The sequence below is a fragment of the Mesoplodon bidens genome (genome assembly GCF_964165515.1).
Source record: "Mesoplodon bidens genome assembly, chromosome: 1".
In the NCBI taxonomy this organism is placed as follows: Eukaryota; Metazoa; Chordata; class Mammalia; order Artiodactyla; family Ziphiidae; genus Mesoplodon; species Mesoplodon bidens.
The window spans coordinates 183,520,596-183,538,091 of record NC_138176.1 but is presented as its reverse complement, the minus strand read 5'-3'; the positions used below and the strand labels follow the sequence as shown (position 1 = coordinate 183,538,091).

General features: G+C 46.6%; 1 protein-coding gene across 1 annotated transcript in view; it reads left to right on the top strand.

Annotated features, from left to right (window-relative positions):
• The first annotated feature begins 5,458 nt into the window (after nucleotides 1-5,458).
• SCARB2 (scavenger receptor class B member 2) overlaps nucleotides 5,459-17,496 on the top strand; it is a 67,291-nt gene continuing 55,253 nt past the window's right edge. Inside the window, exon 1 of the mRNA XM_081245133.1 lies at nucleotides 5,459-5,865. Within this exon, the coding sequence (XP_081101259.1) occupies nucleotides 5,749-5,865 (117 nt within the window). The 5' untranslated portion in view covers nucleotides 5,459-5,748. The remainder of the gene's footprint in view (nucleotides 5,866-17,496) is intronic.

The following is a 17,496-nucleotide window of genomic DNA, read 5'->3' as shown; positions in this document are numbered from 1 at the left end:
CCAGAAATCCCAAGCAATGGTTAAGTGGCTAAGAGCCCAGCTTAAGTGTCTGACAGACTCAGACTTCAGGACTAGTTGGCTTCATACAAGCCATGTGACTTTGGACCACTTTGTCAACCTCTCTTTGCTTCAGCTTCCTCATCCTGACAAAAGAATGTCTGCTTCAGGGGGCATTATGCGTGTTAAATGAAGTAACGCGAGTCCAGGATCTAGCACAGTGCTTGGCACATTGTCCAAGCAGCAGGTCGAATTGTTGACACAGTAACCAATTTTTGCTCAATATTTCTTTTTTCTTATTTTGCTCCCCTGCCTCCCCCTCTACCCACCCCGCTGCCCCGCCAGCCAGTCTCAGTTAGAAGAGACTTCGATTATGGTTTCAGGGGAGGGAAGGGAACAAGACAAAAAAGTTGTCTCTTCCTAGTTGTTGTTTCAAATACTCTGCAGCCTTAGAGGAACAACAACAACAAAAAAGAAACATGGATTTGAAGAGGGAGGTTTTTCCCACAAACCCCAACAGAATCAGACCCAAACCCAAACCCAACAAACTAGAAAAGATTCCCCTCACTTGGGGTACAAAGATGATAACAGGGAAGCTGTAAGATTTCTTGGTTGGATGAGGCAGCAGAGGGGCCAAGGACAACCTCCCGGATTCCCTCTGCCTTGGTTTGCTGTGTGATAGCATATGAATGGTAAAGCAGCTCTAATCCAGGAGCCTGTAACTTGTCTCCTAAAGAAGTTGTGCACATGTGAGAAGTTTGGGGTGCTTGTTAAGTGGGAAGGAAGGTGACAGAAGTTCTTTCTTGTGGATCCAACATTGCTCAGGGTTAAGGATGCTCCACAAACATTTAGAAATAAAAATACCAGATCGGGGCTTCCCTGGTGACGCAGTGATTGAGAGTCCGCCTGCCGATGCAGGGGACACGGGTTCATGCCCTGGTCCGGGAAGATCCCACATGCCACGGAGCGGCTGGGCCCGTGAGCCATGGCCGCTGAGCCTGCGTGTCCGGAGCCTGTGCTCTGCAATGGGAGAGGCCACAGCAGTGAGAGGCCCGCGTACTGCAAAAAAAAAAAAAAAAAAAAAAAAAACCCAGATCACTAGGGTGTCATGGTACCTTTTCTAGATCATCTTCAAATCATAGTAAGAAAGCTAAGAGTTTAGATACCTCTTGGAGCCAGGCCGATCACAAAGTAAGTAAGGCCTAGGGCCACCTGCATCCTTTTTCAGGCTCCTAAAATAATGAATAGATAACAAAATATGGTATTTCAGTTATCCATTATGGCATAACAAACCACCCCAAAACGTAGTTGCTTAATACACAGCCATGCATTGGCTCCCAATTCTGCAACGTGGGCAGGGCTCACAGGGACAACTCATCATCCCTGTTCCATGTGGCATATGCTGTAGTCATCCGGGAGCTTGGATGAGCTGTGATTCCCCTCTCCTTCTCCAGGGTCTCTTTCCATGTGGCTTCTCATCACCCAATGGTCTAATCTGAGCTTCTAACATGGCAATTGGATACCAAAAAGGTAAAGGAAGGAGCTGCCTAGACCTAGAATGGGCACACTCCCATCAATTCTGGCACATTCTACTGGTCAAGGCAGGGCACAGGGCCAGCCCAGATTTAAAGGTAGGGGAATAAACTCCACCTTTGACTGGAGGAGCTGCAGGAGCCTACAAAGAAGGGAAGACTTGCTGACAGTCATATCTAGAAATTATTTCCCACACAGGTTTGGAAAAACTGTGGTATATTCTAAATGTTTACATTTAACACATCTACACTTTTAACATAACCGTGTACAGTGACTACATAATTAACCCCCTTTGAGTATAATATCAATATTTTAAATTTAAGGTGGGGCCCAAAGAGTCCTTCTTGCTTCTCCCTGAGTTGTCCTGGCGCCTGTCTTAGACTCTGTGAAGGAAGTTCTTTCTTTTCTGAGTCCTGAATGATTGTGTAATTTGCAGCGGGCACCAACAGTCATTCATTCACAAAGGCACTTGTTCTTCTCAAGTTCTTGTGCTTCTGATTTTAGGTGTAGAGGGGTCACTGGGAAAATTCCTGACTGTCTCCCTGCAGGGCATCAGTATCCCCATCCAACCAGTAGCACCAGTAACCCCTTCCTCCACCGTCTGACCCTCCAGAGTGTGAGAGGAGCTTAGTAGTCTGTGTACGTGCCATGCAGCAACTACCCCTTGTATGTAGAGATGAGGCTCATCTGGAAGGAGAGATGATTCAACAGCACAAAAAAAACCCAAATGTAAGAGTGCCAATGAGCAAAGGAGGTGACACATCCTACAGATCAGAAATGAGGAGGAGGTCTCAGGAGCTTTGGAAGCTTGTATGAGAATGTGGGGGGCTTTGGGCAAAGTCCCTGTCAGTAGCTGCCACAGGATGGAGAAGATGAAACCGAACAGAAAGACAGCCAGGCCAGGAGCTCAAAAGTTTCAGCTCTTTACATTGCGAAAGAAATTGCTGTGGGATCACAGATTGCTATTTTGGGAACATGAGTTTGTTTGTTTAAGCTGTTTATATTTTCTGTAATTTAGGTCCTTTTTGTTCTCTCTTAGTGTTTAGTACATTTTAAAAATGCTAGTCTGGTCAGCTGTGCTAAGAGGAGCCAAGAAAGAGGTTTTTGTCCAGTTTGGACCAGAGTTTTAAAGGGGAAGCAGCTTACCAACCACGTGACAAGGTGGAGACAAGTGCCGTTGCCCGAGTGAGAGAGCCTCAAAGGGAAGGTAAACCGAGAGCAACTGAGTTGGAAACTGTGGTTTAGATGCTCCCCCCACCCTGAGATGTGTTTATCAAATCTGGGTCCATCTCTCCATCCCCGCTGTCTGTTACTCCCCTAGTGGCCCAGACAAGAGGCAAGAAGAGACCTCAATGAACAATGAGAAGGAACAGCACCCTGGGATTGGTGGCCCAGGGCTGGAGTGGGCGGGTCACCATGGAATTTGCCTTCCAGAATGCAACCAGCAAACAGAAAAGCTGGTCTTAGTCTGGAGACGGGGGAGGGGTGTTCAATGTTAGCAGGAACCGCTGGGTGCCAAGTACTCAAGCTAGCAGGTTACCAAATCTTTTTTCTAGTTAATGCAGGAGAGGACACACACAGGCTGCAGAGGACCCCAACCAGTGCCTAGGAAGGGGATGAGTGAGGGTTACTGGGGCACAGGGCAGAGCTCAGGTAGATAGGTGGAATCTAAAGCAGAGACAGGGTCAGAACAGGCCATGATCACGGCAGAACTGGGGGTAGGGAAAGGCTGCTGATGGTGGCGTGAGGACTGGGGACCACCCAGGCATCCTGGCCATGAGGTTTGGAGGAGCTGAGTCATTCCAGGCTCCACCCAGGCCTGGTTCTCTGGGACTGCTGCTCGAAGACCTTTGGTAGCTACAGATGGGTAGAACTGGGAGTGGGCAGCCACTGTCACTGCCAGAGTCATGGGCTCAGGCCTGCCCTCACGGTCTGCTCCAGTTATCTAAAACCTAGTAACATGCCGAAACATAGTGGCTTAAAACAATAATAGTCCTTTATTTTGCATTTCAAGCAGGGCAAGGCGGAGACCATCCGGCTCCACGTGTCTGGGGCCCATGACTCAAATGGTTGGCGACAGCAGGGGGCTGGCAGGGCATCTCCCTGTGGTCTCTCCCCTGTTCTCTCCAGCATGGAGGCCTCAGGGTAGCTGAGCTTAGTGGTGGCTCAGGGCACCCAGAGCTACCATTTCCAGAGGCCCAGAGAGAGGCTGCAAGGTGTTTATGATCTATCTTAAGAAGTTCCAGGATATAGTGATTTAGTGCTTTGCATCCCTAAATCCAGCCCAAACTCAAGGGAAATAGTATAGACCCCACTTCTCCACAGAAGGAGTGTCAAAGAATTTGCCACCATTTTTAATGCATCACAGCATCTCACCAAGTCATCAGCAAAGTCTCCCAGCTGAACCCCCTGTTCCCAGATTCTCACTGATGGCAGCTGGGAGGCAGCAATGCACTGGGTAGAAAAAGTGAGGGCTTTGGAAGTCACCGGGCCTGCATTCTGGTCGAGGCAGGATTCACCACTCAGCAACTGGTTGAGCTTGTTAGGTTACTCACCTCTCAGAGCCACGGTTTCCTTGTGTGTAAAACGGGAATAATACTACCATAGTGGCCAAGAAAACGTACTCTCAGAACTTGCAGGGCAGAGCATAGCTGACCAGTGGCCCTGTCCCAGCTGCTGAGCCCTAAAATCTATCCTTTGATTCTCATCCCCAGCTTGGTGCAGAGGCCAGTTTCCTAGGGCTGCTGCCAGCCCATGCCTGATGACAAGAAGCCTGTAACTGGGGGATGCTGGACTCCTGGGACAGGGCAGCTTGGCTTAGGATCCCCGAAGGCCTTGCTGAACTTTCTTACAGCTTCACTGTAGCATAAGATGCTTCCTTCCATTCAGCCTTCCCTCCTCACCTCTCTCCTTCACAAAGGCCACACCTGCATCCCAGGTCCAGCTTCCTGTCCAAGTGCCCTCATAAATCTCTGGCACAGTGCTCCCATCTGGCACTGCTTTGGGGGAACTGGGACAAACAGCCACAAGGCTGCTGTGGGTATTAAATAGGTGTGTGTAAGCACCTAGCCAAGGCCTGGCATATAATTGATGTTCATTCAACTAATACTTACTGAGTCCCTGCTGAGTGCGGACTTTAGCCTGGCTGCCTTGGGACATATTGGTGAGCAAAGCAGATGAGAACATCAGGGCCACCTGCGTGAAGCCTCTTGCTGACCCCACTGAGCAGGGATAAAGTCTCAACTCTCCTATAGGACACAAGAGCCCTTCAAAGTCTGACCCCAAGGGGCCTCCACACCTCTCATCCTACACTGCACACCTGAGTCTAGAGTCAAAAGTAACTTCTTTCCTCCTACAATCTTGCTTTTTCACCCCCAGTGTCTGAACACAGCTTTTTCTTCTCCTCCAAACGCTTCTTCCCTCCCTTGCACCCCCCTCACGTGACAAACCCTTACCCATCCCCCAAGGCCCAGTTCAACTGTGAGGTCCTAGGTCGCCGGGGCAGAGGTGTGGTAGGCACAGATCTCAGCACGCACCTCGTAAAAGCACTTGTTACGTTGCGCCTTAATTGCGGTTCCCAGTGTCCCCGCTAACTTGTGAGCTCGTTTAGAGCAGGCGCAGTGTCGTATCCATCCTGAATCCCCCGTGCTTGGCCCGCAGCTCGTATCTGAGGAGGGGGTAGAGCCGGGGAGGGTAAGCGATTTTCCGGGGTGGCCGCGGGGCCTGCGACGAGGGGGCGGGGGGCGCTGCCGGGCGGGGATCAGGGAGCCGCTGGCGCTGGCGGGCCGCCGGGACTGGCCGCGGGTCGCGCGGGCCGAATCGCGGCAGCCGCTGCGGGGCACATGACTGCGGGCTCAGCCTCCGCCCCTCCCGCTTCCCCGCGCAGCTGCCGGCTGCCGCCTCCCGGGGCTGCGGAGAGCCCGGCTGGCGAGCGTCCCCGCCCTGCGCGCTCCCTTTCCCTCGCGAGCTGCGCCACAAGGGCGTCGCAGCTGCCCCGGCCAGGGAAAGCGAAACCAAAGCGGGCCTTCCACTCCCCATCGGCCGGCCGGGGGCAGCGGGGCCGCGCTCGCTCGGCCGCGGAGCCGGGCGCCGGGCGCATCGGCCGGGCCGCAGGCGCCCGAGGGTCCCGGGTCTTCCGGCCGCTACTGCGGCGGCGCCTCCCTCCCTCCCTGCTTCCCGTCCAGTCGCCGGCCGCCCGGCCCGTGAGCGGTGCGCGGAATGGGCAGGTGCTGCTTCTACGTGGTGGGGACGCTGTCCCTGCTTCTGCTGGTGACCAGTGTCACGCTGCTGGTGGCCAGAGTCTTCCAGAAGGCCGTGGACCAGACGATCGAGAAGGTGAGGCGTGGCCGGCTGTGTGTGTGTGTGTGTGTGTGTGTGTGCGCGCGCGCGCGTGTGTGTGTTGGGAGGACACTTCAGCCCACCCTCCCTCTGCAGGGGGAGGATCTGCATCCCGGCGAACCCTCTAGACTAGAGCCCTGCTTTCCTCCTTGTCTTCTTGGGGTGGGTTGGTAAGGGTTAAAGAAGGAGGAGAGGAATGAGAACGCTTCTGTTCCTTTTAGAATAATAAACGAGACTAATGATCTAGACTTTTAAAGAATTCACTTCTGTCGTTTGCATCCCCGCCCACCCCGGGCCCTCCCTACGCCCCGATTTCTGTTGGGCCCAAACTCATTTTCCTCCCACTTCTTGAAGAAACAAAACTAAATGAAAGACCCCACAGGTGTGTTGGCTGCTTGCTGTGGCCTTGGAAGCGATGTGGGGTGGGATGAGAAGCGGCTGTGTGGTCTATTGTGTCCTTGCCTTCCTGGGCTGAGCCCACGCTTGGTAGCCAGGCCAGGCCTCTGGGCTGGGTGACTTTCCAGTCCATCAGAGTCTGTGCTTACCGGCCGACTTAGATGTTTGATATCTTGTACCAGCAGCCTGTGTTGCTTTGTTTCACCGTGGATTCTTGCTCTTCTCAAGCAGCCGTAAGCTTCAGGCAGAGATACATTTAGATCCTTAAAAGAATCTGAGCCCATCTCTTCCCCCTAGATGTGTATGCTGGAGAGCTGGTCATTTCAGATTTCTCCATCCTATGATTTCACCAGTAGTCATTTCTCCTGCCCTTTCACCCACACCCACCAACCTGTGTGGAAAGAGGAACCAGAGAGAGTTAATGGGATCGCTTTTTCCTTTAAAAAAAGATTATTGGAGCAGCCTTTCTTGTTAGCACCCATAACTGCATGCCTAATTTCTTCCACTGGTTGACACTTGCTGTTGGCCAGATAATAAAAGCCTGGGGCCTCCTCCAAGATTGATCACTGCACTCCCAGTTAGCAAAACTGGTTCGTTTCAGGTGGCAAAAGACATATTCCTTTAATAGAGGCTTTTCTAAAGGCCATCAATTACTTGAAATCTGACGGTTAAAGGCAACTTAAAAAAAAATGCCATGGCAAAGCATAGTTTAATTTTTTAAAAGTTCACATTGCCATTGGGAGACAAGGCCCACTGTCTGAGCTTCTCAAAGGCCATTGTTTTCTCTGAGCACCCACGTTCAAAGAAAAAACTAAACTGAATCTCTCCACGCTTGTCCACCTGCAAATCCATGGCGAGATTGTTTAAGGATGTAACCTCTTGCTTGGGTGACTAGAGTTAAGCAATCCAATTGCAGTCAATTGAATTTTCTTGTGTGGCTTTGAAAGGCTGTTTCAGGAGAGCCCTGTAGGTTGAGTGATCTCTGCCGTGGCTCAGATATTATCAGCCTTCTGATGCTCTGTGGGTCAACATTCATGGGCGGTGCGCAGGGAGGATGCCGGGGGATGTGGGCTGTAAGGCAGCTTGGCTGGGACTTGAGTTGGTGTTGATATTTGGTAATTGGCTTTTAAAGGTGGTTTTCTCCATGAGGAATGGACTCTGATCTGACTGATAAATTATAGTGCAGAGGAAGTGAACTTTCAGAATTGCCTCACCCTGTTAAGGAATATCGCACCATGTGGTGTGTAAAACTAAACGACAGGGCTAGTTTCTGTGGACAGGTGTGGGAATATTGTAAGGCAACCAGAGGTCACGCATTACCATCATTACCATTCTGCTTTCCTGGATCACCTGTAGGATGGTAGCAAGAGATGGCGGGAAAGAGTAAGGTCTCTGCAGGTCAATTCGTGGGCATGAATCCTGGCTCCACTGTCTACTAGCTAGGTTACCTCTGGCTGGTGCTTAACCTTTCTTGATTTTAGGTTCTTCCATCTGTAAATGGGGATAATAACAACTCCCATAGACAGAAGGACTATAAGAATTATTAGAGAAAATGAGTGTACTTATCATGGGGTATAGTTAATATGTATAGTTATTTGTAAATGATAACAGTTTTAGTTTCGTTAGAAGGCATGTAAGCAAAGAAAAAATACATGAGATTTGAGGTCAGGCACCCTATGTTCAAATCCTAGCCCTGACATTTCCAAGCCTTTTGACTTTGGGCAAGTTACTTCTCTGAGCCTCAATTTCATTCCTTGGAGAAGTGAGGATGTTAGCCATCTTGGGCACAGCGGTGCATTTCCCATGAAGCTCACAAAGCTCAAGCTTTGGGTCCCTCACTTGCATAGGCTCTTCCAAAGCCTTCTACCTAATTCTGTATCCAAAGTTTTCTTTTCTTAGGGAGGGCCTCCACACCATGTATAAGCTTCACACAAACCCAGGATCTGCCTCTGTGTGTGCTGTTGCGAGACTGAGTGAGGTCATCTGAGCACAGTATCAGGCACGGAAGAGGTGATCAGTTATGGCTGCCGTCATTCATTCCGTTAATGTTGTTATGGAAAATTCATTCATAACTTGACTTTAATATACTTGCAATATAATCCACTCTGATACTCCCAGTTCTTCATTTTTTCATTTGAAGACTGTGTCCTGTCTTGTCTACATCAAAAAGAGAAGAGAGAAAAAGGATGAAAATCCAATGAGTAGGTTGGGTTAATTGTGAGAAGCTTAGTCACATAATTCCTATGAGAAGAAGTTGTCTCATGTGATAATTATCTTTGATCCCACAGTAGCCAGGGGTGACTGAAGGGAGATTTTAATTTTGGCCATTGAATAGAGTGGAAGGAACCAAGGCAGTTTGGTTCCATTCTTGGCTTGTGATATTATGCCTCGCATTGGGCAAGCCCTGTAATTGTTTCTCTTTACTTTTCTCAATTGCAGAAGTGGCAGAGTAATGCTTCCCTCCTTGGCCCACACCCGCATCCTGGGGGATACTCTGAGCACTAACCAGGCCTTCCCTGTCGAGCATTTTAACCTCCGTGAAGACAGAGCTTTGCAGAGACCTAGCAACCTCTTTTCCTCCCTAGAACCTGGAAGGGCAGGATTTTCTGTGACATTTCACCTGGTAACCCTGCTAATTGTTCTGGCACCTAGTGGAGTGCCTGGTACATGGAAGGTAGCTAAAAAGCTTGCTGCCTCACTTTTGATCATTTTCCTTGAAAGAACAGTGTCCTAAGAATCAGCAGAGCTTGGTTAAAACTCCTTCTTCTGTCACTAACAAATACTTGGATTAAACTGGACAAGCCAAGTAGCAAAGTATTGAACCTCTCAAACCCTTAGTTTCCTCATCTTGAAAATGGGGGTAATAAGAATGCCTACCTTTGGGTTGGTGCAAGAATGAAATAAAAGGATTGATGGAAAGCATATAGCACGGTCCCTCCCAAGCACCTGACTTTGTTATTGTTATTTGTATAGGCAACATATTTGTACAGACAACAGTAAACGTTTGTTATTGTTTCCAGCTATTCGCTTCTCATCTAGGAACTGAAGCTTATATAGTAGATCAGTTTCCTTCTAGCTTCAAATTTCTGAGATTCTCTGACACAGGCATACGACCTGTGCTTGAGAACAACTCTGCAGCTCAGGATATTAAATTTGCCTTTAGGCTTGTTGACGGTTTAAACATCTCCCAGAAATGAGGACACAGAGCTGGCCAAAGTCAGGGCTGGCTAATAAGAGATGGGCTGGCAAGGGAAGCAGTGAGAGGGCAAGAGACTGTTGACACTTTGCTTCCTATTCACAGACCAAGGACGAACGATAGCCTTAGGTCTCAGCGATGAGACAAACAGGACAGATTCCCTTACCCTTTGCCAGAACCTGAGGCTCTGGGCAGGTACCAGCTGGCCTCCACTGGGAGCCAAAGCAACTTTGGAGTTGTTCTAGTGCCTCAAGAAATAAAATATAATCACTGATAATTTAACCAACTAACATTGATTGGTGAATATGTGGGGTCTTTTTAAAAGTCAAATGAGTAAAACATCTTCATTGTTGTTTATGTAAAGACAATCAAGTATATGTAATCTTAAAGGGCTCCTTCTTGCCCGGCTACCTCATCTCCTTACCTGTCTCTTTTCAGAGTTAAGAAGACATAGAATCTTAGATTAAGAAAAAAACCTTAGCCATCACTTAATCTGTTATTTTCTAGTCAAGGAAACTGAGACTGTGTCAATTTTGAAATGGATGGTGGTGGGTATCGAATTACCTTTCACCTATATGGCACTGGATACGTAGATAAGTGACTTACCAAAGTCCAAATGGAGAGGCTTGGGGGGCAAGCTGGGTCTCCTAATTCACTTTTCCCATCCTGAGGATGACCCTCCATCCCATTGCCTGTGACAGTTCTGGCTTATTTACACCTGTTATCCCGGAGCAGTTACTAGCACCTTCTTTCCTTTCAAAAGATTCCTGGTGACAGTAAATTCTACCCTCACATATCACACTATCCTCCACTTCTTGGCATTAAAGAGGAGCAATGCTCTCTGAGGAAACGAGGCACCCTCACGCTAGCTCAAGAAAGAGCTAGCCGTAGGGGCTTCCCTGGTGGCGCAGTGGTAGAGAGTCCGCTTGCCGATGCAGGGGACACGGGTTCGTGCCCCGGTCCGGGAAGATCCCACATGCCGCGGAGCGGCTGGGCCCGTGAGCCATGGCTGCTGAGCCTGCGCGTCCGGAGTCTGTGCTCCGCAACGGGAGAGGCCGCAACAGTGAGAGGCCCGCGTACCGCAAAAAAAAAAAAAAAAAAAGAAAGAAAGAGCTAGCCGGCTTTTTATAAAGCCGGAAGAGGAAGCTCATAGAAAGGGTGAGAACCACAGCACAGTCAGGCCTCCTCCTGCCAATCCAGTAGAAACTGGAAAGCCAGCAGGACCAGGCACACTCTGTGTCTCCCACGCGTTCCTCTGCTTTCCCCACCAACCAGCTTCCTCTGTTTCCTCGGGCCCAGGCTGTTTCCTCATCTGGAGCTTCCCCAGCCCTGACCCTATATGACTCTTCAGCTGCTGAGCCTCCCATGAACATGCTTCATCTCCCAGTTCCTTCTTTCCAGATTCGTGATAGAGTCATGTGATTGGCTCAGCACAAGCAGAAACCATAGATCTGTAAACAGAGGCCGTATCCTTGCCAGATTCTTTAACTCGTAAGCAAAATTATCCAACTCCTCCCTGGCTTTTAGAAACATGATCTGGTGACATCAAAATCATATTATGTTTCTTTCAGCTGTTACTAATTCATGGTGACCGTGCGTGCATTCATTACTAATGGTTAAGACAATGGAGTAAACCAGTAGTTCTCAGTGTTGTCCCTAGACTCTAGGGAACCACATCAGAATCACTATGGCAATTTAAAAAATAGAGACCCCACCAGCCCTGCTGAATCAGAGTCCTTAGGAACAGCACCCAGGTCAAAGAGCTAACCATGAAGTCTATGACTGGTTTGGATGGTGATTACGTTAACCCATGTCTTCACTCCTTGGGATGGCAATTCTTTTTTTTTTTTTAACTTTGTATTTTATTCTTTATTTTTGTTTATTTTTCTGGTAAAAAAAATACATGCCATTGTAAAAAGACAACAAAAATTAATAAAAGAAAGATAACCACTGTTACATATATTGTTGATTAATCCACATTTTTTCATTGTGCCTATATAGTAATACATATACTTTACAGAAATGGGGTGCTTCTATTTATTTTTAATTTATTTTTAATTTGCCGTATTTATTTTTAATTTCAACTGGTATGACTAACATATAAAAGGGTTGATAATTCTAGTTGGGGCTATTACTCTTAGTAATTACTATTATTCTGCACGTTTACATTAAAGGAGATATCTTTAGGGAGGGAGGGGAAGGTTCTAGCTTGTGAGAATTGTTTTTGTTTTCTTGTTGAATAAAGTACAAGATTTCATTGTCAGGCCGCAGTGAAGGGGCCATCTGTTCTGCCAGACACTTGCTTGTTTCCCAGGGAAGAATCGGCGGGTGGGATTATAAGATCATTAATGAAAACACAGGATGTTGGCCAAGTGACTGGGCATTAATGGCCTATATCATCAAGATATATACTCTAGGGGCTTCCCTGGTGGCGCAGTGGTTGAGAGTCTGCCTGCCGATGCAGGGGACACGGGTTCATGCCCCAGTCCGGGAAGATCCCACATGCCACGGAGTGGCTGGGCCGGTGAGCCATGGCCGCTGAGCCTGTGCATCCGGAGCCTGTGCTCCGCAACGGGAGAGACCACAACAGTGAGAGGCCCGAGTACCTAAAAAAAAAAAAAAAAAAAAGATATATACTCTATATACATGATACATTACATGAAGCGACTGTTTTTTATCAAAGCTGGTAACTAGTCAGAAGCAACTGAGGAAAATAAAGGCTACTTTCAGTGTTGCTCTCTATATCCAAAAGCACTTTTAGGTATATTCTTTGGCAGTCATCTGTTTATTTAGCAAATATCAATATTTAATGAGTGTGAACCATTTGTGAGGCAGTGTGCTAAGAGCTACAGATACAATAGTAAATGAGACACAGTCCTTACTCTTACGGAATTTATGATCTAATTCAGACTTTTGGGGCTCAGACCCTTTTATTCTCTTAACAATTATTGAAGACCCCAAAGAACCTACATTTCTGTGGGTTATATCTATTGATATTTACAGTATTAGAAATTAAAACGGATACATTTTTAAAACACAAGAGTACACAAACACATATTCCGTTAGCTGTCAGAGTGATGACATCATTACAAGCTGTGCGACCTCTAGAAAGCTCCTCTGTATGCTCATGAAAGAATGAGAGTGAAAAAGGCAGACTGTGTCTTAGTATTATTATGGAAATAGTTTTGACCTTGGGGAACCCCCTGAGAGGGTCTTGGGGACCCCCAGAGGTCCTCAGACCACCCTTCGAGAACTACTGATCTGGTTTTCATTTAATTAATTTTGTTGATTTTTAGAATAATTTAAAAAATAGCATAATGTCTCTGCTTTATTTCTGTAAGGCCAATTTGGAAGCTATATTATTAATGTTTTCAAACCACCAGGATTTTGTTTAGTTTGTTATTGGGTTGGCCAAAATGTTCATTTGGTTAGTGAATGTTCAATAAAGTTCTTGGTGAAAATGAAAAATGTGTCTTTTATGTGTACTTAAAACCGAACGAACTTTTTGGCCAACTCAACATACCTTCATATGTCTTTTTAGTTTCATTAGTCCAGTGTGAAGGATAGTAGTTTGGGCCATCGGTGATGCAGGTTCAGCAAATCTCCTGTCTTTTCCTGCATGTGAAACAAACTAGACTAGAACATAAGTAGCTCCATAATTGAATTCCTTGATAATTCCCCTCTAACCTCAGCCCTGCCAGGGAGTTTCTATTCATATGACACAATTTAGTATTTAAAGCTAGCCTGAAAGCTCTCTTTGAAGGTAGGGAGTCCTGCCTTATGTAGCTTTGTATCCTCTTCCCAACCTGCTGAATGAATGTCATACAAAATAGGTGGTCATTAAACATTGCGTGGATGAATGGAAGAACGAAAACTTATCTTCAGGATGATTTTGTTTCTATATTGTTATTTAGCTTCACATTTTTGTTCCGCTCTGTAGGCCAGTGGTCACGTTTGCCTCACTAATAGTTTATACCTTTAAAATCTGGAAAATTCACCAAATAATCCAGCTTACCAGCTTCTCCGGAAACATGTGGCTGTTTTGCAGTGCTGACCCCATCACGGTCCTGTGTGTAGCAGCCTGGGCAGAATAGAGGCTGCTAACCTCCCTCCCTGTTCCCACCACGGTCACACGCCTGTTGTCCCCTGGCTGCAAGGCTCAGTGAAGGTGCCCTTTGTCATGGTGCTTGCTCTGCTGTCTTTCATAGAGTAGAGAAATATCTGTTTGTGTTTGATGCTGTTTACCAAAAGAAGGAAAATGAAAGATAGCCTGTGTTTAGCAAAACGTGTTTAACAAAAATGGGAGAGGGCATATTTTTCTGTAGAAGTGAGTATTATTGCTGGGATTTGGCTTGCAAATATGTACAAACCTGTACCTGCTTCACTCATTGACCTTTCCCACGGGGCTCCTTTGGCATCTGAGTTTTATACTCTTTCTAGAGAAAGCAAGGCAGAATGCCATTGTTATGGGAATGTAATCATTACTCTTGCAAATCCCATTTGAAGGATATTACTTTTAATACTCTATTTCTGATAGTCCACAGTAATGGAGGGAAGAGGAGACGTAGAACATTACTTATTTCATCTTTGAGAGATATAATCACAACCAAACAGGTTGTAAAAGAATGACTGGCTCCACAGGTTATACACAGAACCCAGCATTATTGTCATGGCCACACTTCTTATTTATTCACATCTTAAAATACTTTATCTCATCCACTCCTTCAGCCTCTTCCCCCCAACACCCCGCTGGCTGGAATCCACATATATTTCCCCAATTTTCACCTGGTCCTTTTGATTAAGTTTCTGTCTGGTGGCTGCTTTTTCTTTAGGCTGGCAGGTCTCAACCTTGGTTTCACATTTGTAATTATCTGGAAGCGTTTAAAAAGTACTCTAGTGTGTATTTTGAGGCAGGAGCTTTTTCAGGATAACTGTTCCACCTTCTTGTCTTGTATGTAATTTTTTTTTAAGGGTCAAGTTTTTTTTTTTATAAATTACTTATTTGCTTATTTTTGGCTACATTGGGTCTTCGTTGCTGCGCGCGGCCTGTCCCTAGTTGTGGCGAGCGGGGGCTACTCTTCATTGCGGTGGCTTCTCTTGTTGTGGAGCATGGGCTCTAGGCACGTGGGCTTCGGTAACTGTGGCTCACGGGCTCAGTAGTTGTGGCTCGCGGGCTCTAGAGCGCAGGCTCAGTAGTTGTGGCGCACGGGCTTAGTCGCTCCGCGGCATGTGGGAATCTTCCCGGACCAGGGCTCGAACCCGTGTCCCCTGCATTGGCAGACGGATTCTTAACCACTGAGCCACCAGGGAAGCCCCCCTTGTATGTCATTTTATAGTCAGAGTGGCAGCTTACACGTAAACTAACATTTGAACCTCAACTGTCAGATCTCGTTAGCCGAAGTCCTTGGAGTTGCAATTAAAGCAAAATGAGTTCAACAACCGTGACATTAAAAAAAAAAAAAAGCCAAGGCATTTGTTCTTGAGTTAAAATAAGGTCAGAGAACAAGGGTAAAATGTTAATGGCAGCGTATTTCTTTTACCTCAACAGAGAATTTAAAAAGGTAAATTCTCTGTTGCATTGAGTCTGCATTGGGTTTGCTTAATTTCAGGGAGAAATTTTTAAAATAATGCAAACCAACTGGTGTTTTGATATATGGTGAGTTTTATTAATCTGGAATCCAATGAGAATCATCCACATGCTATTGGATGAGGTTCTCAAAGTTGGTCTGCATCATCTCTGGGTGAATTTAGACGGTGTAGATGGCAACATGGATGCTGAGTTTGTGTTTAATTATTAAGTAGCACTTTGTTGAACTAAAAGAACCACCAGCAGTGCTCTTGAAGCCTGAAAGTTTCCTTTAAAGTATTACTTACTCCCATCAAGCCCAATGCAATTCCCTGAGTGCTTATTTTGATCATCTGGACGTGGCTTATACCAGGACAGCCGGTTCAGCAGCCATCGTTGTGCTGCCTTCCCAAAAGATCTCTGTCAGGCTGGCTTGGATGTGTTGTATCTTGTGGCTGTACCAACTCATGTCAGCTCTCAGCAGAAGCAGCCAATCCAGCCCATACCTGGGGGAAGGTGGGCAGTTGAGTGTTGCTGGTGCTTAAATGATCTGTCAGGGGATGACAGAGGATGGCAGGTGATGGGCTGCGTCAGGTCAAGAACCTCAGACTTTATCCTGGGAGCAGTAGGGAGAGTGTCTGTCCTGATAGAACTCTCTGGAAGCTGATGTGGATAATAGCTTTGACAGGGCCAAGGCTGGAGAGAAGGAGACCAGTTAGGAGACGACCTGTTACCTAATTACCTATTAGGAGACTAGCTAATACCGAACAGTATTGTCTCAGTCCAGGCCGGTGATGAAATAGGGACAGGAATAGACGTGGAGAAGAGGACGAGGTAAACTCAACAGGACTGAGTGATTGATTAGGGGAGAAGATCATGAGTCCCTTTTCTGGTCGCGTTGATGTTGAGCAGCCTGTGAGGTATCCAGATGGGTGTTTTAGGATGAATCCATACAATTGAAATGATCCAAATAATTTCAGGCATAAGCCCCTCTTTGGGCCCTGCACTGTTACATACAGGTCAATTTTGTGTCCTTAGCTAAATGTCTTCTTGAAACAGGGCCTATGCTTGTTGGGCACAGAGAAAGCTCTCATTATATACATATTGGCTAATTAACTGAAAGGTAAGTTTTTCAGTCCAAATGATTAACCTGGCTGTTGACACTACAGATTGACCACGTAACTTGATCATCTTTCCAATACCTCTTTTGATGGTAGTGCTACCATATTATGCCTGGAACAATTCATCGTGTTTTGCAGTATCCAAAGTCACATTGTAAAACTGATTTGGGACCTTACGCTGATGGCTAATTTAGCACAAGTGGAAAACTCTGCTGGCTACAGGGTTGCCTAGTGGCCCAGGAAGGTCTCGGGGTGCAAGTGATGGTTCCTCTATACAGTTTCACGGTCTTTCTGGGGTAGGTTGCCAGATAAAATACAGGATGTCTAGTTAAACTTGAATTTCAGGTAAACTACAAATAATATTTTAGTGAGTATGTCTGTGCAATATTTTGATTCATTTCAATTTATCAGTTGTTAGTATCCTCCTACACAGACATCATCTCTCTGTCATACACTTTTTCTTGAATTATTTGAATGCAAGTTGCACTTTGCCCCTGAATCCTTCAGCATTGCATCCTAAGAATTAAAGCAGTTTTGACATGGCCTATGCAATATTTGGGACATCCTTGGGCATCCTTTGTTTTTATTCACTAAATCTGGCAGCTCTACCCTGAGGGTGTGATGGTGGGGCAGCTGCTAGAGTGGCCAAGCATGGGCTTTGCAAACCCACAGACCTAGACTTGCTGGGATTTCACTTGACTTACTGGCTCTGTGAGTTTGGGAAAGCCGGTGCCAACATTTCCTTATCTGCAAAATGGGAATTCTTACCTTGCAGGGCCAGCGTAAGGCTTAGAGATCCTGTCCATAAAGCCCTAGCACAACACCTGATTCCTGGAGACTTCCAGTAAGTAACATTTTAGCAATGATAATTGTCCTTCTCTGAGCTGAATGTCAGGGAAGGAGATAAAAGTAAAGAAGCAACTGTTTTAGAAATGTTGGCAGCTGTATTTATAAACTCCCCTCTGTTCTCTCATTCCCCTTCCCTACTTAATGTGTACACACACACACACACACACACACACACACATGCACACGCACCACCCCCACACCATCCACTCTGGGGTTTACAGTGGGTTCCGTAACAGCTGTTTAGTAGGGGAAGAAAAGAGACATGTTAAAGGTACAGGAAAAACCAACACTCTTGAGAGCAAGATTTGAATGGAATCAAAGGTGGTCTGAGACTTGTTTGAGTGTTGACTCAGCTAAGAGTAACCAGGGAGAGGCCGGTGATCGGGGTGGAGGAGAATCCCGGGTTGTCACAGCACCTGCTGTCACTGTGGCTCTGGCAAGCTGCCAGGGATCGTTCCTGTTAGTAGGTTTTCATTTGCTTTGTTTAGCGAAGGACTCCA